Source organism: Puma concolor, chromosome F2, assembly GCF_028749965.1.
Source record: "Puma concolor isolate L17-30 chromosome F2, mPumCon1.1.hap2, whole genome shotgun sequence".
Classification (NCBI taxonomy): domain Eukaryota; kingdom Metazoa; phylum Chordata; class Mammalia; order Carnivora; family Felidae; genus Puma; species Puma concolor.
Window position 1 is genome coordinate 53,702,949 of NC_141684.1, and position 27,773 is coordinate 53,730,721.

A 27,773-nucleotide genomic window follows, 5' to 3' on the forward strand; every position below is an offset into this window, starting at 1 on the left:
TTTTATTCATGATATACTTTTAATTGCCTTTATGTTTATGTATATACAAGGAATGTGCCATAAATTGTAAATAAACATACAAGAGAGCACAAAATAGGAAAGAATGAACATTCACACATTTCGCACGCAGAAGCCACAACAGCGTCATAATGGCCTGGGAGTGTTAACGTGGCTTCCTAAGTGGCTAAATTACACCCCGGAGATTCTCGCTCAGCAGTGTAAGCTGTTAGTGCTTTCAAACATTTTGGGAAATGCATCCATTGCTCCATTCCAAGCTTAATTGGCATAATAAATGTCAATTAAAGCTCTTTTAAGATTTAAACTGTGAAACTGAAGTGAAACTATGTATAGACTCACATAAGACTTCTCTACGTGAAGTCTCTCCCACAAGAGGCATGGTGTATTTGCATTTACCATGGGGTAGATACGTTCTAACATGGATACACATAGCAAACTTGCTTCATGTAGAAAAGAAAGATACTTTCTCTAGCTATTATCCTCAACGCATCACTCTTACATGGCCTATAAACTGTTATACATTTTTACGCGTACATAGAATTCCGTTTTCTTTCAACAAGTGTATAGAGGGCACCAAGTATGTGCCAAGACTAGAAATACAGGAGTGAACAAGATAGAATGCCCCCTCCCATCAGCATGGAAAGATCCTCTGAGATGCTACCAGGAAGCCTCTTCCCATCCTTCATTCTATGTCTACATGCGATTCTTTGCAACTTTTACCTACAAGCCTTAAAAGACAATTACTCATCCAGTGTAAATATAAAACAAGGTCTTTGTTAACTTCTAAACATTGCAAAAACATGTTTTTTGTGTGTCTAATGTACAGTTCATTAATTTAGATGTCAACAAATTCCACTGTAATTTAAGTAGCCCAAGCTGCCAATTGTTTGATATCATCATCCTCTTCTTCTGCCCTCCTGGAAGATGCTGGAACATAAAATAGATAAAAATTAGTAAGCGGCGACATTCCCACTTTCACCAGAGAAAACAGGTATGAATACAGGTATTAAAAGTTATACATCTATGAAGTAAAAAGTAAGTGTTAAAAGGGATGGACCTGGGTAATTATTTTAGGCAAGTATCTGACTATAGGTAGTTGAGGTGTGCAACAGACCTGCTCGGGATCGATGTGCAGCAGAAGACATGCCTGACGTTCGACTCGGCATTCTAGCCGGCTGTGCGGGGAGGGAGGAAGAAGGCACATTTGGAAGGTGGATATTTGTCATCTTCTTATTTAATTCTTCCTGCTCCAGTTCTTCAAGTTCTGCCATCAACTCATCCTGAACATAGGAGAAAGAAAGAATTATGAAGTTAACGTTTCAAGAAGTGGGTTTCCTCAAACACAATAATAAGAACATCTGCTACCCAATTGATATGTGAGAACCCAGTGAAACGGAATATTTATTTTAAGACTAAGTCTTTTTTTGCAACACTGAGCAATGATTAAAAACTGAATATTTTGGTTTGTGCAAATTTGTTGTAGTTAATCTTATAATACTTCAGTAAACAGTTATTCAAGTAATTTGTGTTAACTGAATTTATAACTTCCACAGTTTCTAGGAAATTTGCACCTTGCCTGTCATTTTTTCCACTGTATCTTTCCTATTGTAAAAAAGTAAGAATCTGTAAAACTTTAATTGGAGCAAATAAGTACTTCCATCTGGGCTAATGCTTTTGAAAACATAACAACAGGTATAGCAGAGCCATAATGTACAGAAAGTAAAAAGAATCAAAGATACTATGGTGTCTTTGTTAAATTACCAAAGCCAATATAAATCATGCTGTGTGTTTGGGTAAAGAAAACTGCACCTCAAGGTAGGTACACTGTACTTCTTTCTTTTAGCTATAGTCTCAGAGAATCTGGCTTAATCCTAAACTATTCTCTGTCCTAAGAAGCTTAGAGAGGCAAGACTAGTTTGAGACTTTAACAGCATAAGTCACCTTATAGCAGATATGACTATGGTAGTTCAGATATAACTGGCTCCATGAATACTCAGGTAGAGTCCAATCCCCACTCAAAGAGCTTGAGAGTCAAAACTAAATTTGTCATCATTTGAATTCTGAGGTTGTCACCATCAGAAATGACCTAAGACACTCATGTTTATTTGACCAAAGAGAGTCTTCATTTATTCATTCATTCATCATTGAACAAATTTATTGAGAGCTCACTCATGGCCAGGTATTGAACTCAATGCTGGGGATGCAAAGTTGAATCAACAGTCCCTACATTTAAGAAGTTCATTATTGAATGTGGGAGAAAGATACATAAATAAATCACCATCTCGTATTAAAATGAGAGTAACAATACTACGGGCCAAGACAGGAGGTACTTAAGCCAACCACAACATTTGACCAAGTCAATGTATATCAGATATGCAGCAAGCCTAATGATTAACCACTGGTAAATCTACCTCATGAAAAGGAAATAAATCATGAAAGTGTATGTCAACAGGCCATGTGAAATAGTATGGCCAGTGTACTTGTGAGCTTTCTGGTTTCCCACAAGCTATATGAATAAAGGGCTTACAGATTGAATACTCTGAGGCCTATTTTTGCTCACAAAACAATTAGGAACAAATATAGTAAACATAGTAATGGCAGAACACACTATTCCACATTGAAGGTGTGCCCAGAATTGTCAATAGCGCTTGAGAGCTATCAACAGTACAAAGAAGATATTGATATTTTCTTTAATAAGTATGATGACAGAATAATCATCTCCTCCATCGTTTACAGCCTTTGAATACCAAACACTCATCCACTGATAAAATAATTTTAGAATTAAGAAACTTCAGAGATAATCTAGCAATCCAGTAATTTTCATTTTATAGATGAGAAAACTAAGGGTCAGAAAAGTGAAGGGGCTTACACAAAGTTTAGTAACAAATGGCAGAACCCAGATGTCCTTATGAGCCCAGAGTCCTTTCCACCATATCATAATGCACTCAATAGGTGCCTATTGGGCTAACCAGGGGTAGGCAACCTTTCTTTAACGGGCCAGATAGCAGTATTTTAGGTGTGCTGGCCACATACAGTCTCTGTTGCATAGTCTTCTTTGTTTCTATTGTTACTACTGTTATTTTCTGCAGTCCTTCAAACATGTGATATCCTTAGCTCACGTGCCATACAAAAAGACTATGGGAAGGATTTGGCCTGAAAGCCGAAGTTTCTAACCACTCATCTACACCATTTTGGTGGGGGGAGGCATATTTTTTATTTTAACTCCAGTATAATTAACCCACAGTATTATATTAATATCAGATGTACAATATAGTGATTCAACAATTCTATACATTACCCAGTGCTCACCATGATAAGAGTACTCTTCAATCCCCATCACTGTTTCACGCATCCTCTCATCTACCTCCCCTATGGCAACCACCAGTTTGTTTTCTATATTTAAGAGCCTGACTTTTTTGGTCTCTTTTTTTATTTTGTTTGTTTTGTTTCATAAATTCCACATATGGTGGTCTACGCTATTTTTAAAAGTTGATAACACTCAGTTCTCATTTCCTAGGCCTCCATGGAACCACATCTTACTTAGTAGAAAGTCAGGAAGTCAGATTCTTTCTCATACTAATCAGACAACTGGAAACATTTCAAAACATATACTAGTCCTACTTACGTGTGCTTTGAGTAGAACAATTGAAATTCACAGTGCAGACACCACCATTATAATTATAGTCTCTATTATTGGACTGATTAATCTAAATGGAATGTGTGTGTTAATAATGCCACTCCACACTTATTTTGTTTCATGGCCTGAGTAATAAACAGAGGCAGACTAACCTCTAATTTAACAGCTACAGAGCATGATACGTCTGTTCCTTGCAGAGCGACACAGTCTGCTTTGCTTTGCCCAGATGTGCGAGCACTTGATTCCTTGTAATGGTGCTATTTAGGCTTCAACCATTAAAAGTCACTAACTTTACATAATCACATACTGCCTTTCCTTAATAGCTGAAAACTTAATTAGGGGGTGGTTTGCTAGACTATATTAATCTTTCTTTTAAATCAGAGCTACCAACACTTTCATTCCCCCCTTGTAAGAAGCACATCACTAACAAATATCACTTATTCTTTAGTGATGTTTAAGAAAATATTTATGAAAACCCACCTGCTATATATGAGAGGAAGCTATCCTTTTTAGTACCCACAATACTCCATTCTTTACACTGTGTTACCTACCTCATCAAAGTCATCACCAAATCCAGCCCGTTGAGAAAAGGCTTCTGAGATTTCTTGGGCAATATCCTGCTGCTCTGTGATTTCTTGCATCAAATCATCTATTTTGTTCAGATCCCTGGGAAATAATATGTTGTTGAAATATTTTCTTTTCTTTTCTTTTAAATGTTTGTTTATTTATTTTGAGAGAGAGAGAGAGAGAGAAGATGCGAGCCAGGGAAGGGCAGAGAGAGAGAGGAAGAGAGAGAATCCCAAGCAGGCTCTCTGCTGTCAGGGCAGAGGCCGATGTGGGCCTCAAACTCACGAGCCATAAGATCATGATCTGAGCTGAAATCAAGAGTCAGATGTTTAACCAACTGAGCCACCCAGGCACCTCTAAATATTTTATAATTTTACTTTAAAATTATGAATTCGGGGGCACCTGGGTGGCTCAGTCAGTTGAGCATCCGACTCTTGATTTTGGCTCAGGTCGTGATCCCAGGTTTGTGAGATCAAGCCCCACATTGGGCCCACACTGAGTGTGGAGGCTGCTTAAGATTCTCTCTCTCTCTCTCTCTCTCTCTCTCTCTCTCTGCCCCTCTCCCCCCACTTATACACACACACTCTCTCTCTCTCTAAAATAAAAATAATAATAAAATGAATTCAGCTATAATCCCATATGAAAAATGAGTCAATTTAATGTGAACTCTTAGTTATTTCAGTAAGATAATAAAAATTTCTGGTGATAGCATTTATCAACTTTAAAAACAACTTGCATTTTGTGAAAATTAATAAACCTGCATACACGCATATATTATAAATATTTGATAAATGGCCATTACATTTGGGACTCACTAGAGACTATAACAACATTTGTCGATGCATTTTGAAATTTTGTCTGGTAGAACATATGTTGAATTTAATATATGCTGCCATGTATCAGTTCAGCAGGAAATGGTCCCATGGACCACCAAGGACCACCATGACCAATATAAGCTGTGGCAACTCTCACCAGTAACTATCCGACAGCAGCCTTTTAGAGAAGCTAAACTCTGGAACTAGAGATCTTCTAGAATGCTTAGTGGCTCTGAGATCCTGACTCCCTGAGAGCTTTCCCATGGCTGCTGATGCCCAGGGAGAATACTAATGAGAGCAGGATGAGGCCTCCGAAGCTCTCAGAAGAATCCTCAACCTCAGCACAGGAATCCAGGTAGCCACAGGCCCACAACGGACAGCTGCTTTGAAGACAGCTTCTGGCACCTGAACCCCACCGGCCTCTAACCACCAGCCTAAGCAGGCAGTGTCTGAAGGCCAGGATCTGAACTGCGTCACTACCATTCTGTCTCTGAATCATTCCTCCAACTCTGAAACTAGGGCAAACTGATTGAATACCAGAGAAGTGACAATTTACCTCATTATTAAGCAAACTGAACACTGAAATTTTGACTCCCAGTGGAATAAATATTGTGCAAGTTTTCCAGACTCTACATATGGGAAGACAAGTATTTTTACATTAAAAAGTTTTCTTTTAGCATCCTCCTATCACCCCTCATTTCCAATTATTATCATTATAACAAATATACAGTGAGCTTATTTATAAAAAGGAGTATGAGAAAGGCACAACTGAAGTTTGGGCCTGAGGTTGAACTTTACTCCAAAGGAATACAGTGGCATACTGCTGCTCAGCTACCTGGAGAGAGAGGCCATGATTCTGTACTACAGTTTAGACCCAGCTTTACAGCAATGATAGATTTTTGACTCTGACAGTGACTCTAGTGATCTTTCCGAAGCTATCAAAATGACAGCTGATTATCAATGAATTATCAAGGCAAGAAAATGTTAGCAAAGATGTCTTCACTGACCCCAGCCTCCCCCTCTCCCATTTTTCCCATCCACAGACACTTCTCTACATCCTTCAGGCATTTTTGCTCTTATACATCTTTGACCTAGACCTCACTGTCATATCTAATCTCAGGAAAGAATCAGGTCTCAGTCACTGATTTCCCAACGTGAATGTAAAGCAAATTATCACCAGCCCCACTACCACTATGAATATTGGTACTAAGTGCTTACTTTGTGCCAGAAACTATGCTAAGTGCATTGTATCTAGTATCTCATTGAATCTCACAATAACTACATGAGGTAAGTACTATTATGATCTCCAATTTACAGCTAAAGAAATTGAATCAGGGAGAAGCAAAGTAATTTACTCAAGGACAGTTGGCAATGAAACTGGGATTAAATGTAACTCAGCAAATCTAACCTCAAATTCAAGCTCAAAGCTATTATTCTAGGTCAATATTTCTCAAACACTGGTTAGTATCAGAATCACCTGGAGAATGTGGTTAAAAACAAAAAGGCTCAATCCCTACCCTTCTTCAAGGATCCTGGCCATCTGTGTTCTCTTTTGTAGTTTTCTGGGTTTGACAACCGCTGGTTCAGTAATTCTAACACTCTCACAGGTGTTGACATTTAGACCTTTTTAAAACAACAGCATGGGGGTGCCTGGGTGGCTCAGTTGGTTAAGCGTCTGACTCTTGGTTTTGGCTCAAGTCATGATCTTAAGGTTTGGTGGGTCTGAGCCCCCCATCGGTCTCTGTGCGTGGAGCCTGCTTAGAATTCTGTCTCCCTCTCTTTCTGCCTCTCCCTCGCTCACACACTTTCTGTCTCTTTCAAAATAAATAAATAAACAACAACAACAAAAAAAACAACTGCTGTGTGAAAGCATTTACATGTGGAGTGTCAGACAATATTGAGGCAACTGGGAAACATTAAGAGCAAAGTGAACATCTTCATTTTTTCATGGTCTTTTTTTTTTTTTTCCCTACTCTAACTTCTAATCTTTCTCCAAGGGGGCGTTCCATTCCAACATGTCAAAAAGCCTGAAATGAGTAACTCCATTCCTGCCAAAATCATCACATAATTCCAAAGGCTCTTCCCAACATTGAGGGAACTTATGACTTGGAGGGAGACCAAATTCACTCACATGTTTTCATGAACTGCTTTCATTGCTTTTGCCGCAAAGCCCATGTTTCTTAACACCTCGGTGTTGGTGTGTGAGTTTTCCAGGGCTTCTCTCTGGAACTCAATGGTGGAAAGTGTGCCATCAATCTGAGTGAGCTGCTTCTCAAACCTCTTCTTTCTCTTTAGTGCCTGTAATGCAGCTAAATAAGGGAGAAGCCACATTTATCAGCAGAAAGCCCAAGCCACAAACTCAAGAGACATCTGCCCAACACCAACCATAGACTCAGCATTGTCAATCCCTACAGACAATGAGGGTGCCAAATAAAGCTGAGAAACACTAACATCTGCCCTTTCAATCACCTGCAACAACTACTACTCATCAAACATCTTGTTATTCTTTTCTTCCAAAGATCTGGCAAGTGTAAGAGGATGAAAAGTCAGTTTTCATATTTCATAAAATATATCACAGCAGTGTTTCTATCAGTATAGAGTTTTAGGGAAAAGATGGATAAAAATATCTTTTATAGATTTTGAAAGTATGATCCTTTATATGTTTTGGGGAGCTATGATAAGTTTCATGGCAAACAGTTGGAATTGTTAGCTTTTTATTGTCATCAAAGTACATAAAAATCCTATTAATTCCCTTATTCTTCTACTTCCCTTAACTCTGGTATACACCAAAAAGAAATTTTTATTTTCCTTCTTTTATCATTATAAAATAATAAAAGTATTTTGCTAGTATGGAAAAAAATGAATAAAAATCATGCAGTAGAAAAACAAAACTTTAGAGGAAGAAAAGAATCTTAATAACTGTCTATTCTAGCCTAATTTCCTTATTTTAAAGACAAACTAATTGAGATCCAGAGAAGTTATGTGACTTTCTTGAAGGTAGATGGTGAGTGGCAGTTGGAACCCAAACCTAGGTTGATGAGCTTCATGTCTTGCTCTAAAATAATTATGAGCTGTCAGCAAGGTTACATCTAACCATGAGCACCCATGAAATCAACACTGCTAGAGTCAAATTCAAGAATTAGTAGCAAGCTGGTGAGAGAAAGAAATGTTGCCTTCAGAAAAATATCCAAACACCCTCCCATCAGCTCTTAAACAAATACCCACTTCATTTGAAAATCACAAAATCACAAAACTTAACGAAGTTTTGACTATGGCACCCTCCCCAAAATAAGACCCTAAAATATGAGCTTTGATAAGCCATTTAGGGAACGTGCAGGAAAAGAGAAGCAGAAGGATGTTAATATAAAGATAATTAAATGGAACTGACAAAAGAACTCAAGTAGTTTTATGGTTTCAGAGCGAAGCATGTAAGTTATTGCCACAGAGATTTTTAAGAGAAGGCTCTCTTCTAACTCTGTTTTCGTCAATTCATTCTTGTAATCCCAACAGATTTAGTTTGCTTACTCTATGCTTTTTGTTTGGTACACAAAGACTCATAGTCATTATAGTTTGCTAGATTTTACTGGCTATCAGTGTAAAATATTACTGTCTGTCCCATTTAAACCTCTTTGCTCTAAATTCCATTTTGCTTTATATTAATGTTTCAGCTTTCCTTTTGTTACAATTTGCCTGTAATAATTTTATGGGGACCTATATTTCATAATTGTTTTCTATTTGCTCTTTTTTGGTATACCTATTTCAAATAGCATATACTTGGATACGTAGTTTGTGTGACTGTTTTCAACCATTCATATAGTCTCTTTTAATATAAGATTTTAACTCATGTTTATTTATTGTGATAACTGGTATCTAATATGGTCTTTCTATTATCATCTTTTTTGTGTTTTCTGTTATATTTTTGTTTACTTTTTGCTGTCTTTTCTTTATGTATATTGATCAGTTTTTTTTGTTCATTTCCCCCCTTTAATTTGTTAGACCATTATATATACTAAATGTATTCCCCTAAGTATGCTCTTATATTTAAAATATACACATACAGGGCACCTCGGTGGCTCAGTCGATTGAGTGTTTGACTTCAACTCAGGTCATGATCTCGAGGTTCATGGGTTCAAGCCCCACATCTGTCTCTGTGCTGACAGCTTGGAGCCTGCTTCAGATCCTCTGTCTCCCTCTCTCTCTGCCCCTCCCCCACTCATATTCTCTCTCTCTCTCTCTCTCTCTCTCTCAAAAATAAATAAAATTTTAAAATTTTTAAAAAATTAAACTATACACATACAATTAAGTTTTCTATGTTGAAAATTAATCAAAATTTATAATTTATTGTTCCCAAATAAGATTCATTGCTCACCCCAGACCTTCCAATGTTTGAGTGAAATAATCTTCAGTTTTATTAGTTACAGATGATTACTGGTTGTTTTACTATCCTTTCAATTTTGAAGGAAACTTAATTCTTAACAATTGCATTAAGTTTGACAGACACAATTTCAACAGTTTACAATAAACTATAGAATTTGCTGGCTTAATTCCTTACTATTGACTCTTGTATCCTACATCATCCTTTCACGGAGTATTTGTACTTTACTAGAATAAATCTTAAAGGTTTTTTTTTTCCAGAAAGGTGCATAGATATGAATTCTCTAAATACCTATAGGCTTGAAAACGTCTTCATTTTGTTTCAAACTTGAATAATAGTTTGGATTTTTTATAGAACTCTCAGTTCAAAATATTTCAAAAATTCTGAGTATTCCATTGTCATTAGGTAATCAATATTTGAAAAGTTAGATGACAATATTATTTGTATCCCTTTGTAGAAAATTTGTTAGCTTATTTCCTCTTTGGAAATGTTTAAGATTTACTTTCTTACCTTAGAGTTATGAAATTTCACCAGCCTAGGTGTAAGCATGTGCCTTTTTTTTTTTGCTTCTCCCAACTAAGCATTCAGTGGGTTTTTTTTTATTCTGAAGAATTAAGTCTTCCTTCAGTTGGGGAAACTATATGCTTAAATTTTTTTTTTTTTATACTTCTTTCACCAAACCATTCTCTGTTTTCTCTCTTTTGAAATCTCTATATGATGGATGTGGGATTCCTTGGCTCTATCCTTCAATCTGTTAGTTTATCTCTTTTTGTTCTGTGTTCTAGGAGAATTACTTAACTTTATATTCTGGATTACCAATTAGTCTTCAGCTAGATTTATTCTACATTTTACCCTTTTGTTTATTTATTTTTAATTATGCTTTTTAACTTCTAAGAATTTTTTTCTTCTAGCTACTCATTTTTATGGCAGCCCATTCTTGCCTTATAATTCAATAGCCTCTTGAATCTCCCTGAAGATACCAAAACAAGTTTTGTGTTAACATATCTTATTTCCTACATCATCTCTTTTCTCTTGAGTTTGGTTGTTTGCTTATCTTAACCCTTCTCTTTCTTGCAATTATCTTTCACTGAATTTCTTCTGAGTCTGTGTTAAAAGCTCATATTTATAAATGAAAGACTAGAATAGTTAGTATAAATAGCTGGGCCTCTTGTAGTTACATAAGTGTGTTTTCCCGTGAGGCCTCTCTCTTGAAAGGCAAGGCTGCCCAAAGCTCTGCAAAAGAAGTGGGTGTGGTATGCCATCAGGCAGGTTTCCTTCCATGGGAGGGAGCAAGTAGACAGGCTTGACAAAGAAAGGCTTTATTTTAGGTGTGGAACATTGTTCTATATTTCCCTGGTAAGTGGTAATTTTCTTCCCCCACGCCTCCCTGCCCACCGTGGAGGTCCAGGGTTATCAGGCTCTGCTCTGCTTCCCTCTCCAGGTGCAACATCACAATTCAAGTCCCTGCTGAACAGTGCTTACACGTCATTCATGAAAGAGTTTTTATTTGTTTAACCTGTCCTTTAGGAAAGAACTAAAACAATTTTTAAAAAATTACCTGGCATACAGACCTTTCTATGATATTACACAATATCACCCTGTACAGAGGCTCATCACATTAATGACCAGAGCTGTGTGAAAGTTTTCCCCCCAACATGGGGAGAATTACCAGTTGGTGCTCTGTACTAACACCGCGTATGGATCCATTTCTACTTCTACATTTATCACACTGCATTATAATTATTTGTAAAACCTTTTCTACCCCACTTCCACTACACCAGTCATAAGCCCTTTGAAGAAAGATGTAGTATCCTATTCTCCTGTTTCCCCAGTTCCTGGCCCATGGCCAATAAAATACATAACAAAAACTAACTTTGAGTATTTGTTACATGCCAAACTGCTGCTAAGTGCTTTGTGTGAATTATGCCATTAACTCACAAAAACTCCAAGAGTAGGTACTATTATTGACCTACTTTACAGTAGATAAAATGAATGAATATTAAATAAATAAACTTGACAATTTTGTGTACACGGTATAATGACAGCATGGCATAATAGAAAAAGTATGGCCTTCAAGGCCAGAGTGAGACTTCTTCTTCCATAGATACATACGTCTGGGTAACACACTTGCTTTCTTTGAGCTTCAGTTTGCTGTTCTGCAAATGGGGATATAATCCCCATGATGCTAGGTGATTGTCTTAAGAATTAGGGATAATTTATGGAAAACAGCTCATATAGTGCCTATGCAAGGTAGACACTTAGAAATTACATATTATCATTACTAATAGCAATATATAACATTCATTAATTTATGCAATTGTGTATCTTATTTCTGAGACCAATGAGCAAGAAGTTCCCTGGCTTTTTTGCCATAACTCACCATAACCAGAACATAATACTAGAATACATTTAAAAATCTTAGAAATATCAGAAAATCTTAGGAAGCTAAACTTCAAATACACATCTCCACCCAACATACCCAGAAATGGAATGTTCCAAGTATGTCTCCTCCCTATCTTGTTGGGCTGGTTCAGTGTCTATACTTATTTGGAATATAACTGGTATCCATCGGCCCAAAAGCATTTTCCTTTTTTTTTTTTTAAGAAAAAATTTAAAGTTCTCTATTAAAAAATGCACTGTGTTTCCTAGTTAGAATTAATTTTAGAATACTTTCTGAAAATAAAAAAAAATGCAATTTGATATAAAGGATGAGACTTTGGAGTCACTAGAGTGACATTTTAATACTATTCTACCAATTAATAACTGTGCATAATAACCTTGGTGTGTGACTTAACTCTTAAGTGATGTTCCCTACTTGGGTAATAATAATAGTAACAACAATAATATGTAGATGACAATAGAACATTGTGCACTGGAGTCAAGTTGCCTACTTTCAAACCTAGGCTCCATCTATCCATACCTATGTGACCTATGTGCAACATAAGTTGCTTATTGGAAAATGAAGATATAACTCATTCAGTGGTAAAGGATTAAATGAAATAACATATACAGAGTATTTAGTGCAGTGCCTGACACATCATGAGTGATTACTAAATACAAGGGAGCTTCATAATCGTCATCTCCTTCACAGGATTGTCAGAACCATATGGTGGGAGCCACATGGTATAATGCCCAACTTTGCAAATGGTTGTTGTTAATAATAATGAGTTCTGGCTTGGACACAATTTTAAATGCCTATGTTAACATATGGCTTCTGACCTTCAAAATACTCGGGAAAAAATTTGAAAATTCACTAAGAGTTCAGATCTCAACCTATACTTTAATTCCCATACCACACACTACAGATTGGCCTACACCAGTGTTCTAATCTCAGAGGGACCCAAGCAGGTAATGAAAGTTAAGTGAAGCAGAGAGAGGTTAGGGAGAAAGGCCTTTTTTGTTTTCTCACCTGTGAGAGAGAAAAAGATAGAGGAATATTAGTCTATATGATAAGAAATAGTACAAGAGCGATAATAAATGGCAGTGGACCCTGGCCCCTGCATCAGGGAGTCAACAGCAAGAAGCAGGGACTCTGGTGACCAGCAGAGCATAAACCTTACTGGAAGCCACACTGCTGAGCTCCAGTCCACCGTGACCATGCCCAGCCTTCCACAAACTCAAAAGAAGCAAGAAATCTGGATTTGCATGCAAAATCCTCCAAATTTAAAAGCTGATTCACATTTTTCCAAACACCTTGTGTGAGCAAACCCAGTGATTTCTGCATGGCTGGATCTGGCCCCAGGACGTCTGACACTTGCTGTGACTTCTGCCTGGCACGGTACGCTTCTCCCAAACACTAAGACAAGAGGCTTATGTTCCAAACGCCAAGAAGTGTATGTGAGGAGTCTCCCCGTGAGCTTGCACAGGAAATGATGATGCCTCAGACCCACCATGAGTTAGACAGGCTTTGATTTTGTTTTCTAACACATGATTTGGGGAAAAAAACAGCTGCATATTTTTAAAGACATGGAACAAATACTGCAAATTAAACTTTGATCCTGATTTGGCAAAGAAGGATGTTTTTAGAGCCATGTAATTTAACCGGTATAGAAGGTGCAATTCAATCTTCCAACTCCTGTATGTGCTTTTAAGCAGCTGTATAACATTCTTTCTAAAACAAAGGGATCTACTATATTCCTTTGCAGTGGAGAGACAGCCAGGAGTTTTGTCTCTTCACTTAACAGTGACGTTCCTTCAGCAATGGAGATACAGAACCGTGACCTGTATATTCTGCTGCTGGGAGACACAGCAAGAGTTACTACAGCCCATTCAGGACTGCGGCTGAAATTTAAGAATTACTCACTTGAACCAAAATTCCACTAGCCTTAAGCAACTTTACTCAACTACTACTTTGCCAGAGGAGGAAGTCTTCCAGTCATCTATGAAAAACAAATAAAAACAGAAAAAAGTTACAGTTTCATTGTTCGTATAATGTACAGGGCATCGTGGTTGTAAAGGTCAGTCTGTTCTTCACTCATTCAGAGTGCACAAATGTGTGCATCGCTAATCCACTAGTTTTCAAAAAAGGAAGAACATTATAGAAACCTTCATATCCAGTGACTATAGACAAAACTGTTTGTGAAATATGAAGCTGCATTATGACAGCTCTTCTCTCTACCAGGAATGGATGGTCTTTAGAGAAGGCCTAAAAGACGGGGCTTGGAAGAGAAATCCCAGAGAGTGCTGAAGATATACATGTCCTATCAGATGAAAGGCTAATATCCAAAATCTATTAAGAACTTATCAAACTCAACACCCAAAAAATAAATAATCCAGTTAAGAAATGGGCAGAAGACATGATCAGACACTTCTCCAAAGAAAACATACAAAATGGCTAACAGACACATGAAAAACTGCTCAGCATCACTCATCATCAGGGAAATAGAAATCAAAACCACAAAGAAATACCGCCTCACACCTGTCAGAATGCCTACCTAAAATTAATAACTCAGGAAACAACAGGTGTTGGCGAGGATGTAGAGAAAGGGGAACCTTCTTACACTGCTGGTAGGAAGGCAAACTGGTGCAGCCACTCTGGAGAACAGTGTGGAGGTTCCTCCAAAAGTTAAAGATAGAACCAGCAACTGTGCTAATAGTGCGTGTGTCAGAGGGCACACACCCCAATGTTTACCGCAGTGCTATCGACACTAGCCAAACTATGGGAAAAGCCCAAATATCCATCAACTGATGAATGGATAAAGAGGATGTGGAATATATATACAATGGAATATTGCTCGGCAATCAAAAAGAATGAAATCTTGCCATTTGCAACAATGCGGAGTGTTGCAATACACTCAGAGAAAGACAAATCAGAGAAAGGCTCCATCAGAGGAAGACAAATATCATATGATTTCACTCATATATGGAATTTAAGAAACAAAGTATATGAACAAAGGGGAAGGGAAGGAAAAATAAAATAACAGAGATGGAAGCAAACCATAAGAAACTCTTAAATATAGAGAACAAACTGAGGATTGCTGGGGGGTGGGGTGGGTGAGGGAATGGGCTGAATGGGTGATGGGCATTAAGGAGGGCACTTGTTGTGATGAGCACTGGGTGTTGTATGTAAGTGATGAATCACTAAACTCTACTCCTGCAACCAATACCACACTATATGTTAACTAACTTGAATGTAAATAAAACCTTGGAAAGAAAAAAAAAGAGATACATGTCACACATAATTGGTCATGTCCTCTTTTGCTTTTAACTAGGAAGTATCATAATCATGTTGTTTTATTTGAGAAACTTTAAAGTAAGCCCTGTTCTTACTCACATACAAATCATTTCATTAATTAAATAATACTTTCTATTTATGTCACCTTGTTTTAGTTCTTGAAAAACACAGTCTGAATAAGCATCCTGATAAGTACAAATGGAATAAAAGCAAAATGTTTCTGTTCAAAGTCACAGGTTAGATAGAAAGTAGCTGGGAGAATACTAGAAAATTCCAAGGTTCGTTTGGCCAGGACCGCCCCATTATGAATTTCCCTGGCCTTCTTCAGTTTAAAAAAATATTCTTTGTCCACTCATTTCAGCCGCTCCACAAGCATATACTGTAGATCTACCACACTGCAGGGAAAAGAAATGAGGCTATAATCTCAGAGGATGCAGATATGAAGTGGGCATTCAAACAGCTATTCATCAGTGAACAAGCATTTATTAAACACCCACTAGCTTACAGAAATTGTGACCACAGATACTAACATGTGTAAGTTACATTTCAAGTAGCAGAGGAGACATAGAGGGAGAATGACAAGAGACATGTACAAGGTACAGTGGATGCGCAGAGAAATGTACACACTCTCCCTGGAGGGTGAGGTCAGACATCAGAAAGGAGGCGATGTAAATGAAGTCACGGTAACAGTCTACACTTATAATCACCCACACTAGTCAGGAAGGCACATGAATGATAAAGTGTCACACAAAGGATTCCTCCTAGCCCCCAACCTTCTTCCTGATGCAAATCTCCTACTAAACCATGTGAAGTTTCTGGCAGAGATATATTAGAAGCCAGAATCTATAAACCCCAAAATAGAGCAAATCACACCGGCTTGCCACATTAGCTGGGTCTTATAAGCAACCTCCATATTTTCAGAGGTCTCACCAATAGTAAATGTCATCAGGACATAAGCTGACGAAAGGACATTTGCAAGTGGGATACTGCTGTAAGCAAGCCAGTAATGTTGGAATGAATTTTATATAAAAAACAAGAGAAATGGTGATTAATATTATAAAGTATAAAAGATTAGAAAGTGGATAATTAGTGCCCTCTTCCATCTCCAGAAAGATAGGAAATGGGCAAAGGATATTAAAGTTATTTTCCAACAGAAATGATGCTACTCTCCTCTTTCTAAAAAGCTCACAGCTTCTTTTGGAGATGAAGCAGTTCTTACCGCCAGGACGTTACACAAGAGATTCTTAAATCTGAGAGTGAAAGGTCATGTCCAAAAAGTGCTATCAGCCTTGAGTTGCCAAAAAAAGGAAGAAATGCTTGCAGAAGACTCATTTTGAATATCCACTGAAATTCTTATTTCTTATAATTAATTGCTTCAGAGGTCAACTGCCAAGCAAGTCGAATTAACCTGCTATTGGAACAACATACCAATGTAGTAATTAAAATGTACTTGATATTCCTTGTAAAAACCCAGTTACTGTTTGACCAGGCAGAATATATAACTAATTGAGTGGATGAGTTTTCTACCTGCCACTAGTATTATTAGTAACCTCACGCACTGGTAACCTCTATGAGCTTGCTATTGCCTAGAATGTAGGGAAAACAGTATGAATATGAAACCAGCAAATATTAAACAGAAAAACTCAGAAATAGCTGATTATGATTAATTCTACAGGATAAGCACATGTACCTATAGATGAAATTCTATATTGCATGTGTATATATGTATACATGTATACAGATGTGCATATATCTGTATATATATGTGTACATGTGTGCACAGGTGTTTATATTTACATGTATGTATTTGTGTATGAATATGTGTATGTATATGTATAACATAGTTTACTTGTAGCATATTCCTTGCTCACATGATGTGCCAATATTTCCTACTACTGTGTCCGTGATTTGCAGGTGCTCCTGAGGACCAACAAACTATATCTGTATAGTGCCTTTCAGCTCTCACTGTCTAGGATTCTATGATTATTCCCTTGGGATCCTAAGATCAACACATCTTGAAAAACATATAGCTCCTATCCTTAAGATCACTATTTCTATTTGAAATTCTTTATGAATAGGTTAACCTTGCAATTGGTGATGAGCTGCACTATTCTTTAACTTTTCAAGTGTAAGTGGGAGAACGATGCTCAACAAAGGAAGATAGTTTACATAAATACAATTTTTCAAATTGCTTACAAAAAGATAAACCAAAGGCTCTTACATATGTGATCTTTAATATGTATAAATTGGTTTAACATAATCATAGCATTTTTTCTTGCTGCGGTGAACAAAGTATAAATTTTAATTAGGATAATATCTTTGTTCAAACTCCAAGGCTATATTCACTTTCACTTACATGTACTAAATATATGGCAACAAATGGTCATGGGGGGCACGCCTGGGTGGCTCAGTCAGTTAAGCAGCTGCCTTCGACTCAGGTCACGATCTCGTGGTTTGTTAGTTCAAGCCCCATGTTGAGCTCTGTGCTGACAGCTCAGAGCCTGGAGCCTGCTTCGGATTCTGTGTCTGCCTCTTTCTGCCCCTCCCCTGCTCACACTCTGTCTCTTTCTCTCTCTCAAAAACGAATAAACACTTAAAAATTTTAAAAACAAAAGACCTTCAAATTAAAAAAAATTGGTCATGGAATTAGCACTGCTCACTGAGAAAGGCCTTTTGAACAATGTAACTGCTAAAGCAAATAAGACACACCTGTAACAGATATGTAGCATATCGCACTGAGTGAAAGAATCAAAGGGATTCAACAGAAATTCATGTTTAAATAGAGAATGAAGTATCAAAAGTGTTCAGTATTTGGTTGCATAATTATATTCCTCTAAATTTATATGAAAGACAAACATAAAAGTATAAACTTTATTTCATTTAAGCCAGATGGCTAACATTCAATTTTATTTTTTAAGTTTTTATTTATTTTATTATTTTTAATATTATTTATTTAGTTATTTATTTTGAGAGAGAAAGAATGCATACCTGACAGTGGGGGAAGGGCAGAGAGAGAGAGAGAGAGAGAGAGAGAGAGAATCCAAACAGGCTCTCTGCCTGGAGAATAATAATAAAAATGACTATTCCATAATATATAATGCTGCTCCAAGTTCACAAAGGGGGAAAAAATAGATGTAGTTACATAACACAAGGAATGGTACCAATTACCCTACGAGAAGTAGCTACAAACTGGTGATGTTGACATCACCAAACTGTCAACATCTGTGCCATGGATCCTTGAAAGAATCATTCTAGAAGAGAAACACCCTACACTCCAGTTCTCCAGTTTCTGGGAGATTAGAAAAGAAGACAATGATAACTAGAAGCCAATATGAGCTCCCAAAGATGAAAAATACCAAAGTAATCTCATTGGCTTGTTTTCTTTGGGTGACTAGATGCTGACTCAAGGAAAAACCATAGACCACCCACTAGCCTTCTAACATTATGCACATCAAAATCAACCAGAAAGCCTTGAATATCACAATCCTAAACTTATCCCAGATTTCTTGAAACAGAATTTCCTGATGTGGCATTTTAAAAAGCTCTCCAGATAAATCTGATGAAGCTATCAGTTCATAAATGGGCATTTGTGAAGCAGAGTATATGCATATAGTTTGGTTTCAGGAATAGAACCCACAAGGTATACTGAAGCATCCTTAGGGGAAAGAGAAAAAAATGGAGAAAAAAGATGATATGGGCTAAAAATGTAGATCAGGTCTATTTATAGCTAGATAAATAACTGAATTCATTGAGCGTTGATCTGTCAAATTGGTAATCATGCCTTAGCCCAATATTAGATGAAACATTGTTACTGTAATGCAGAGGTATCCTGGAATGAAATCTTTAGAGGCATGCCATGAGGCTCTGTCCTTGGGTTCTGTCTTATTCAATATATTTTAACAAAGTCTTTGTCAGGGAGGGAAAAAAAAAAAAAAAAAAAAGCCTACTGATCAAATTTGCAACCAGTTCAACTAAAAGAAATAGCTCACATATAAGACAATAAAATTAGAATTTTAAGACTTAATTAAAAATAAGATGATATGTAACAAATAAATGTAAAATACTGAATGCAAGCTTAACACATTGATTTAAATGGGGAGAGGATAAATCTGGCTGGGACTTTTAACTCCGAATCCACTGGGGAGAAGCAACTGATCTACCTATGAAAAAGCATATGCAAACTGAGGCAGTATTAACAGAATAAAGGAGATAAAAAGCCCAGGGCATTCTGCCACTCGTACCTAAGTGTGTGAATAAGGGTGTAGGTCCACTAGGATCCCTGCCAGGGCTCAGAGGGGGGAAGGCAGGTAGTACGAAAGTGAGAAGTTTTAATACCACAACTTCAGTGAATAGGCTCCCAGGGCTGGTTCAGATGTTTTAGTTTCCTCCACCATGGAATGAAAGCCCAGGAGAAGCTCCTGAGGTGGGAGAGAAACTGGGGGTGAAAATGGAGGAAGGGTCACATTTCCATTGATCTATGTTTGCCAGAAGAGAGAAGACCAGTTGACTGGAGAAAAAGACCTGACCCCCATGTGGGTGCTGAATGCCCCAGGAATAAAACTATTTCTTTTCTCTGGTGCCAGAATACACAGGGTATGGTACAAAATATCAAATAATCAGAGGAATGCAGAACACTTTATGATGGTGCTTGGTTGTAATTTGAATATTAGAGAACTCTGAGACCCTTCAAAAGGATTATGGAGTAGTATGCACTTCCCTAAAGAAAACAAATTCAGATGGCGAATGAGGATCTGTCAAAGCTTTGGAAATGTTTCTTCAGCAGTCAACAGGAGGGAGGTAGGTAGAAATTTCTCATCTGGGTCTCGGGGTGATGGAGGAGGAAAGAAGAAACAGGAGGAATGTTGAGGGAAGAAACAGAGTAGAGAATAGAAGCTTCCAGCTTAGCAGCTCATCGAACAATAAACACGTCCTATGTTCCCAAGCTGTAGTCGGCATCAGAATCATTGAGTTATCTGTTCAAAGTTCAGCTTTCTGGGCACTACACTCGACATACTAAATGTGAATTTTGAGGGGGTCCTTGTGAGTCTACATTTTGACAAACATCCTCAGAGAATCCTCACGTAGGTGATCTGAGGGCCACATTTTGAGAAACTCTCTTAAGAAAGGAGGTCACAAGGTAAGTAATATCTCCCAAGGGAGCTCCCATCCATCAGGGCCCTGCATTCTGTATCAGTCTCGTATTACGTGAGCCATGCATGCTCTTGCCCTCACTACTTTGGCAAAAAAAGCTGACACACAGCTGACACAGATGTGATTCTTTTTATACAGAAGTCCTTCTGGTCCCTCGTGTCTGAGATTGCAGAATTCAGCTCCATGACAACTATATAATAAAAAGCAAACTCAAGAGCCCCAGGAGGTTCATACACTGGGCCAAACCAGTGGGATCGTGCATGCACCCCAACTCCAAGGAAGACCAAGTCTCAGTCATGACTCTGGAAGCAAATTCATCCTTGGCAATAAACAGTACAGGCTTCAAAGTGCGCTGGCTCACTCAAATAAAAGACTCTCTGCCCTAGGGTCCCATTCACCAAACAGATACCTGATGAAGAGGTAGAATGGCCCCAGAGCCAAGTTTCCCTGGAATCATGTGTAATGATACTGAGGAGGGATTGTGGCCAAATTTGCTCCTTCCTAGTCTCCACCTTTCATCTCTATCTGCCCACTTCCCACAGCCTGAGGCCTGGGGATAATCCCAGACTGGATCCGGATCTCTCCACATAATTATATATTTGAAGTTCCTGCTCAGCTTGGGACAAGGTGAGCAACAGAGCCAGGCTGGGGGGAGAGGAATGAGAGGCACTTAGGGTACAAATTTAAGGGGGCACTCACTCTCAAGGTCACCGTAGACCCGGCCCTGGTTAGCAAACCTCAGCACAGTAAGGGGTGACTGAGGAAGTGACTGAGGAAGGTGAAGTTGAGGAACAGGAGACACAGAGAAATGGCTAATGTCCTCAAATACATGAAAGGTCTTCACATGGCAGATGGAGTAGATTTATTCGAAGTTATTCCAGAAGACAAAATTTGAGGCAGTAAGTAGAACTTAGCAGGAAGCCAATATCAGCTTAAAAAAAAAAAAATGCTACTGTTATCACAATGACTGATATTTATAGAGCATTGAATTAAGGACTTTACACAATAATGTCATTTATCCTCACAACCGTGAACATCAATCTTATCCTTGCCATCGATAGACAGGCCTCATAAATGGTGTAAGGTCACACAGTGTCTAAGTGGCAAGGCAGAGCTAGGAATCAAACCCAGGTTTGTCTGCTTTGAAGCCGAACTCCTAACTAAGACACTAAGTTACTCTCTATCAAATGTGTAAAAACTGGATCATGACCTTACATTTAAGCACATTATAACTATGGCCATCTCTTAGGGATATTATTTTCTAAGAGACCTCATAAGGGAGGTTAGAGTAGTGACCCCTCATGGGATGGAGCCCTGCATCAGGCTCTATGCTGACAGCACAGAGCCTGCTTGGGATTCTCTCTGTCTGTACCCCCCCAAAATAAAAAAAATAAATAAACGTTAAAAAAAAAAAAAGAATATCGACCCCTAAAGTGTTCCACCAGACCAGTGTGGCAGGAAGGCAGTTGCAGTATGCTGAGATACGGATTCCTTCAGCTACAGAGGCCATAGCCTGGGGCGTCAAGAGTCCCCAAGCTGTTAGCCCCTGGTTATCCCAGTGAAGCACACAAATACTATCAGTGTCATAGATGTCCATATAGATGCCATCATGTGAAAACAGGAAGCATTCAAGACGAAAGGACCTTGTATTTCTAACTCATTAACATTACTATAGATTTAAGTTACTCATCCTTAATCAGGCACTTTTAAAAATATTGATGACCGAGCCCCACTCTATTCAATTATATCAGAATCTATGGGTGTGGGACCTGGGCATCAGGGTGACTTAACATTAAAAACTGCTCCAACTGGAGAGTGTGATGCTAAGTGAAACAAGCCATACAGAGAAAGACAGATACCATATGTGTTCACTCTTATGTGGACCCTGAGAAACTTAACAGAAACCCATGGGGGAGGGGAAGGAAAAAAAAAAAAAAAAAAGAGGTTTGAGTGGAAGAGAGCCAAAGCATAAGAGACTCTTAAAAACCGAGAACAAACTGAGGGTTGACGGGGTGTGGGAGGGAAGGGAGGGTGGGTGATGGCTATTGAGGAGGGCATCTTTCGGGATGAGCACTGGGTGTTGTATGGAAACCAATTTGACAATAAATTTCATAAAATAAATAAATAAATAAAAACTGCTCCAGATGATAGGGCTCAAAACAGAAAAATTGAGGCACCTGGGTGGCTCAGTTGGGTGAGCGTACAACTCTTGATCTTTTGGTTGGTGGGATTCAGCCCTAAGTGGGGCTCTGTGCTGATAGCATGGAGACTGCTTGGGATTCTCTCTCTCCCTCTCTCTCTGCCCCTCCCCTGCTCAAGCGCTCACACTCTCTCTCTCTCTCTCTCAAAATACATAAATAAACTTTAAAGAAAGAAAATAAAAAAGAATAAAAGTTAGTGGTATGTAAAAAGTTTGCTTTTCCGTACAGGAGATTACCAGCTATGAAGCAGGGGTAATCTACATAAGCTACATCAAGTAATCTCAGACCTCCTAAAATTTATTTTTATTTTTATTTTTTTAAGTTTATTTATTTTGAGAGAGGGGTGGGGGGAGAGAGAGAATGAGAGGGATAGGGGCAGAGAGAGAGGTAGAAAGGATTCCAAGCAGGCTCTGTACTGACATAGCACAGAGCCCAATGTGGGGCTCAAACTCACAAACTGTGAGAGCATGACCTGAGTCGAAATAAAGGGTTGGATGCTTAACCATCTGAACCACCCAAGCACCCTCAGACCTAAAATTTCAACCAAATTATAAATCTTGCTCCAAGTGTTAATCTTAAAGATCAACAGGGCCTTGAATATCATGGGTGTTGCGAAAACAATTTGGTGGTGCACATTCAGGTTCTTTTTGGTAGATTATGGTAACTACCAAAGAAGTTTGAGGTGAGAATTAGCTATGCCTGCACAACCTTGGCATAAGATACAGTGAGAGCAAGTTTCAGACTAAATGCTGCATAAACAAACATACACCGCAAGCAGGCAAAAACTCAGGATTCCATGAGTTCAATGAAGTCCCAAGTGTATGTCTCTTCAGGGCCTCCAATATACCTTGTATGAAAGGCTCCCTGAAGGCAGTAACATCCCCTAGTAAGGTGCTGTGCCCTGTGGGAGGTGCGCTCGGGCAGAAATACACGTGATCCAAGGACTTTTTTTTTTATGTTTTTTATTTATTTATTTATTTATTTATTTATTTATTTATTTATTTATTTATTTTTATTTTTGAGACAGAGAGAGGCAGAGCATGAGCAGGGGAGGGGCAGAGAGAGAGGGAGGCACAGAATCCGAAGCAGGCTCCAGGCTCCACACTGTCAGCACAGAGCCCGACGTGGGGCTGGAACCCACGGACTGCAAGATCATGACCTGAGCGGAAGCTGGACGCTTAACCAACTGAGCCACCCAGGCGCCCCAACACGTGATCCAAGGACTTGACATGGCACTGATCTGAGATCAAGCCTCAGGTAGCATTCTAAGTTGGTTATACCTCTAGTAGATTCTTATCACCTGTTCTTACAATGGGAAGCAAGGAAGTGTCTCAAACTATTTTATTCAATCCACATATTTAGGATATCTATAATTTCCCCAATGAGATCTCATTTCTAACATTCATTGCGCTAATTTAAAAGTTACTCATTTTACCCATAAAACCCACTTTTGACATTCAGAATGCTGGCAAAGCTTCTGTTGTAGAGAAATAGATTACTGAAGAATTTGTAGTCGCTAGGAGTGTGGTTCTTTCTGATACAATGCTAGCTGACCAGCCATGTCTAGAAGTAAAACTTTACTGCACATACATTATATCACTCAGGTTATAATGTAAACTACAGCTCTTATACCACAATATACGGCCCTGTATTATATACAGCCTTGTATAGCACAAGGTCCATTTTGTACTAATTATATTGGGCCTGATTACACTATGTGTGTGAAAATATTTCTTGGTAGCTAATGGAAAACAGAAACTATTGTGTATATGAAGCTATCTGGTTTATTTGGAAGATGCTGATATTGACAGGGTTTCTGATGCAGAGGCCCATGAATTCTTTCCATAGTTTAGAGTACAGAAGAACTCATGCTAACTCCCCTGTTTCTACTCTCAGAATCACTGTAAAATCAGGTGTGGGCTAACACCAGTGAATTTTCCAAGGATAAATGACAAAGAATAAGTGAATTTTCAAACCCCAATTGATTATTTGCACATAATACTTGCATCTGTAACTTCTCTGATTTAAGAAAGTTATATTGATGCTCTTAATTAATGTTGTCTTTAATTTTGCGGGTGGGTCTTTATATAGTCAACCTGTAACGCACTTTAGTGCATTACCAATTGGAGACCATTTCTGAAAAAAAAATCAATAAAACCTATATTATCTTACATTTTTTATCTTCTGAAAGCAAAACCTACATTTTCACCACTTCTTAAGAACAGATGTTCGATTTTTAAGATTTCTAAAACCAGTATTTACTGAGCAACCACTGTAGATAAAGCGATATACAGACCCAAAAGGATGACAGACAGAAAGACATCCCTTGACAGATGTTATGCAAATTTCAGAGTGCACATCAAACTGAAGAGGAAGAGCAGAGAAACAGAACTACCAATGACTTTTTAGCAAGCCATAATGGCATGGTATTCTCTTTAGAAATTGCCATTTAATAGCTTCCCAAAGTATTTTCAGACATAAAGTAAAAATAGAAACCAGCATTTAACTCTAAAACAGGCTATAATGTAGACGAAAGTTATATGCAGTAGCAGAGAAAAATGAAACTTGGCCGTTTTATGGTTGGTAATAAGTGGACACAAATGTATCAGGCACATTTTTATGGGAAGCAGCAGAGTTTTTCAAGGTCAACTCCAGAAGACATTATTCCTTTCCTGCATTAAACAATGGCAGCATCATTCAGGGCTAAGTAAATCTTCCCAAGGCTTTGTTATGACTAAAGAAGCCTGACTTGCGGATACAAGTTCAGGGTTAGGTGGTGGACACAGTTCTGTATTACCGCTTCTGTTTCTGAGGTGGCCATTACAAGACCACTTTCATTTCTAGTGTTACCACACCAAATCACTTCAGCTTCTCCCTGGGCTTTTATATATGTGCTGTTTAGGTCTATTCTCTATAAAGAGAGCAGTACACTGAAGAAACCAATTAACTCTGGACAATAACAAGGGTTCAAGGTGTGACAGGAGCACCAAGAATCATTACTGGTTCAAAGTCCCTTGTGTAGTAAAAACCAGTAATAAGAAATATAATATTTAATTCCCTGCTTTTTTTAAAAAAAAAGTAATGTCTCAACTGCACAGCAGCCAACTAAACTTTTCAATGGCTGAGGAGCCAGGTAAACCAGAACATACCAGAAAATACTCCACTAGAGATTTCCATGCAAATTAAAATGTATGATTTGATATTTATAAACACACAGCAGAAAACCTGATATTTGAAGTCTGCAGGGCTGGACTAGGGTAAGTCAGAACAGGAGTAAAATTTAAAGGGTACCAAAAGTTAGTAATCAAGATAAATAATATTTTAATGCAATGTTTTTAAAAATAAAAATCAATACAAAAAATTCATGATGGACAAAACATTACATTTCTAAAAAAAGAATGTTAAATAAAAAAGTGCTTTATAGGACGACATAAGAGCCAGAGGCAAAAAGAAAAAGAAATCAACAATACCAATTGTCTTTATTTAAAATTTTTGGTATTTTGTTCATCATGAGGTTTTTGCATTAATTCTGAACTTTTAAAATATTGCATTAAAATACTGTTCATCTTGATTGGAACTATCTAACATTTTGCTATCTAGGATTATGCCTGGCTCAGCTCACTCCAGTTTTGGCCCTGGGGGGGTCAATACCAGTTCCTAGAAAGGCTGTGGGAGCAAATCTGGCCTCCTGGGATACAGGTGCTGTGGGCAGATTTTCCCCCAAGGAAAGGGCTGGGGACAGAAGGGGGACAGCTCACGTCTGCGGCCAGATCCCAAGCCTACCTCGCTTATTCTGAGTGCCGTGCTTCTTGGCCAGGGCGAGTTCTCTCTGGATTCGATTTTCCAGGTACTCTTGTTTCTTGCTCAGCATCTCCTCTGTCTCCCGAAGTCGGGCCAGGGCCTCCTGGGGGCTGGGAGCAGCTCGGCTCTTAGAAGAGCCTCCCCCTTTAAAGAATTTGCCCAACTTGCTCATGGCTGTGGATCTGAGGGGCGAGGGGTCCCGGGAGAGTCTCAGGAGCGCCCGGGGCCGCGCCCGGGGAACAGGTGAGCGAGATCGTCCTCTGGTCTCGGGGGCCCAGAAACTGAAAGGCAGCGCTCCCAGCGAGTCAACAAGCCGTCGGGGGCAGGTGACACACACTCCTGGGCATTTCCTGGCAGCCGGCTGGGCCCCGCCCCTCCGCGCGGTTAGGGCGGGGAGGCCACTGGAGTAGGACGTGGCTGTCCGGTCCGGCGCCGCCCGGCCGTCTGGGAGTTAAGGAAGAGCACAGCAAAGAGTTGAAAAGATTGCCGAGACTGCAACAAAGTTGCCGTTTGATCCACGCTGAGGACACACCTCAGGGGGAAGGACTGCCCCGTTTGTGAATGGCTCCGAGAAAAGCCCTTTTCCAGGGGACTCCAGCGGGGCCTCGAAGTGTGTGATAAGAGCGCTTTGCCGACCCAGATTTTTGAAAAGTGCTTTATTCCACGTATGTGTTTTTGTTTGTGACTGCTGTGAGCACAGTGTTTCTGTATTCAGATCTCTGACTATTCAGATGTGTTCGTCTAAGTGTATACCGTGTGGGTGTGAGTGTGCAAAGGCACGGGCTTCCAGGACGTTTTTCTGCCACTCGGAGGCAGGTGTGTGGCCAAGCGGCTTCTTCTAGAAGCCACGAGGCTGACTGGGCTTTCCCCTGCAGATGTAGACTCTGGCCAGGTTGGTATGTGCCTGGATGCCCGTTGGCATGGGTCGGTTCTGGATCATCCTCACATGGCTTGAAGTGGCTGAAAGGTGGTATTCATCTCTTTTCCTATCTAAGGTCAGGACACAGTGTGTTGCATTCAATTCTGTAATTAGGCGTCTGAAGCTTTCAGTGTGGATGCTGGCATATCAAAACCTTTAATGGAGTGCCATTGTGTTTGGATCTAAGTCAAACATCTTTATGAAGACACCCAAGTAACAAAAAGGAGAGAGGGTCCTAGAGAAAAGAAACGCTCTTCTGTTCATGCTCACCGATCTCAGTCCCATTTATTAGAGCTATAAGCAGAGAGTGGTGAGATGAAAGGACAGCAGTAGGTATTGATTATGGATGATGTCATACAATTGAACACCTGTGCTGAGCATGCTGCAAAGAAGTGGAATATGGAATGGAGTCTCTGTTCTAGTTTTTAAGAGCTAGTATATACTCCCACGTAATACACCCCTATTTGAGACACATTACCCAACATCATCAGAACCTATTTGTGATGTTAGCTAACCACTGATTGTTAAAGCAGGGGAAAAAAGCATCCATTACTATAACAAAGACACCTTGATACCCAGGATCAATAACCCAATTTTGCCCGCCATTATAGTAAC

The 27,773-nt window shown here is 38.9% G+C and overlaps 1 protein-coding gene and 1 long non-coding RNA gene across 2 annotated transcripts in view; one reads left to right on the forward strand and one right to left on the reverse strand.

The window, feature by feature from the left end:
• CHMP4C (charged multivesicular body protein 4C) lies at positions 1-26,589 on the reverse strand. Its single transcript, XM_025922866.2, has 5 exons — positions 26,222-26,589; positions 7,169-7,346; positions 4,207-4,321; positions 1,133-1,298; positions 1-945 (listed from the first exon to the last, which is right to left on the reverse strand). The coding sequence occupies exons 1-5, from the start codon at positions 26,409-26,411 to the stop codon at positions 881-883; spliced, it is 714 nt and encodes a 237-aa protein (XP_025778651.2). The 5' UTR covers positions 26,412-26,589; the 3' UTR covers positions 1-880.
• The window catches only part of LOC147572016 (uncharacterized), a 463,768-nt gene that overhangs the window by 395,063 nt on the left and 40,932 nt on the right, over positions 1-27,773 (forward strand). The gene's annotated exons all lie outside the window — the stretch shown is intronic.

Excerpts from the sequence above, each read along its gene's own strand:
- CHMP4C (XM_025922866.2), bottom strand. The coding sequence starts at position 26,411 with ATGAGCAAGTTGGGCAAATTCTTTAAAGGGGGAGGCTCTTCTAAGAGC. Across the intron at positions 4,322-7,168 it reads AAAGCAGTTCATGAAAACAT|GGATCTGAACAAAATAGATG; the intron begins GTGAGTGAATTT and ends ATTATTTCCCAG. Across the intron at positions 946-1,132 it reads TGCACATCGATCCCGAGCAG|CATCTTCCAGGAGGGCAGAA; the intron begins GTCTGTTGCACA and ends TTTATGTTCCAG.